This window comes from Dermochelys coriacea, chromosome 17 (genome assembly GCF_009764565.3).
Source record: "Dermochelys coriacea isolate rDerCor1 chromosome 17, rDerCor1.pri.v4, whole genome shotgun sequence".
Classification (NCBI taxonomy): domain Eukaryota; kingdom Metazoa; phylum Chordata; order Testudines; family Dermochelyidae; genus Dermochelys; species Dermochelys coriacea.
Window position 1 is genome coordinate 17,115,065 of NC_050084.1, and position 1,846 is coordinate 17,116,910.

Here is a 1,846-nt window from a genome sequence, read left to right on the forward strand (position 1 = left end):
GCCCATCAGAATGGGTAATTTATCCACTATCCTTAGGGGGGAGAAGCAATTTTCACTTCCACTGACAAGACTTTATGAGTTAATTACTGAAGGTAACTAAAGCACATTAACTGTAAAAAATAATTGGACCTAAATAATGGAAGTTATTGGATGCCAATGTATATCAGGGATCTAAACTTCACCATAATTGCTGTTCAGGGCTTAAGCAGGATGTGCAGCTTTTCCCCCAGACTTGTTTCTTTTCCTCCCCTTCTTCTGGTGCCAGCTGTGATTGGTTATCACCTTCTCAGCTCTCTTATCTTAAGTGGCCCTTGCAAAAATCTGATTGGATTTGTGGACCTGAAGCTCCATCCCCTACTTTTACCACATATAAATAGGGTGAAAAGTGAGAGGTGTCCTTCACCTGGAGTGAAGTGCTGTTAGTCCTGCTGAGCTGGCAAGTCCTGGAATGGAAGCTGAGTGGTGGTGTTTTTAACATTTCTACACTCTTTTATTGACAGTTTGAGGGAGAACAGTTCATTTCTTCTTCTCCACATCCTGCTCTGCAGCTTCCTTGGCTCGTTTAGCACAGATTCCAAAGAGATGGGCATTTGTCTGGGCCCTACGCAGGTTGGCAAAGGCTTTGAAGTTCTTCTTGTCCTCAGAGATAAAACGAGCCTTTTCCTTTTTGTAAACGTTCCCGATTGGCATAACAGGTCCAGAGAGCTGAGTTGCCAGCTTGAATTCTTCAGGAGAGCTGTCTCCCTTCTTGGTTGCACATGGCTTCCTTCGGAAGAGGAAAAGTTTGGAGCGATACTCCTTCAGTCTCTGCATGGTGGCCTGCAGGGATGCTGTAGACTTGTTGCATCCCAATAGTCCGGGCAACCCTTTTATGGATGCAGCCAGTCTCAGCTTTTCCAAGGTGAATCCTCTGCCAGCATGAACTTTCGTGTGGTACCTAACAGTGAGACACCTCACAGTGGGTCGGACTGGCCCTGACACTACGCGTGGAGCAATGCCAAAAGCCTTTGCCTGACGGGCCTTCCTCCTGCAGCTCTTCCTAGCAGGCTGGTTAAACCATGTGGCAACTCATCTGCAGGGAAGAACCCTAAACCACACAGTCCCAACACAGACCAGTGGAACTTTATCTTCACTATACAAGTACTCAAAGATCAGTTGAGCTTTAGTGGGTCAGATTGGAAACTCTTATGGATGTGTAGAGGCTTACTTCAGTTTCCACTGCTCAGCTACATTGACTGCATGACCAGTAACATCTGCCTACCACTTCCTGTGCTGGGTAATTAGGAACGTCAGCCAATGCCATTTGCCATTTCTTGTGACCTACTTTGAATTAGCAGCAGATTGTGAGATAGTAAAATAGGAGCAGTTTTCCAAAGCTGCCTGCCTGTAGCTATTTGAACAGCTGAGGGAGACCAAAGCCTGAGCAATAGTTAAGTCAATCACATTCTGAATGAGCAGAGTCCTCACCCTGCTTTCAACAAGCCCACAAATGCCACCTTAGTGTCCAAAACTGATCACCTTTTCCTTTAATCTGAAAAAAGAGCTCAGCCTGAGGTTTCCACCCTGCAAGATCTCCTGTGTCCTTCACTGGAGACTCTCCACCTGTCTTCTGAGTTGGAGCCAATGAGGCCCAACCAATTTGTCTCTCAGGCAGAGTCAGTAAAACATCCCTGCATTTTCACACAGGGTCCCAGGACCCAACACATCACCAACAGGACCAAATAATTCTTCAGATTTTGCACCATCTGGTTGCCTTTATGAAGTATTTTTAGTTCAACTAATACTAATAGTTGCTAGTTGGCATTACGGAGAAAGAAAACAAAAACAAAAACATCCCACAACACTT

At 45.4% G+C, this 1,846-nt stretch overlaps 1 protein-coding gene across 1 annotated transcript; it reads right to left on the reverse strand.

Moving 5' to 3' along the window:
- Positions 1-474: 474 nt before the first annotated feature.
- LOC119844803 (60S ribosomal protein L13-like) lies at positions 475-1,095 on the reverse strand. The gene has a single exon (XM_038376165.2). It carries the CDS (start codon positions 811-813, stop codon positions 517-519), a length of 297 nt encoding a protein of 98 aa, XP_038232093.2. The 5' UTR covers positions 814-1,095; the 3' UTR covers positions 475-516.
- Positions 1,096-1,846: the final 751 nt, after the last annotated feature.

Coding starts and splice junctions, on each gene's coding strand:
- LOC119844803 (XM_038376165.2), bottom strand. CDS start 813: ATGCAGAGACTGAAGGAGTATCGCTCCAAACTTTTCCTCTTCCGAAGG.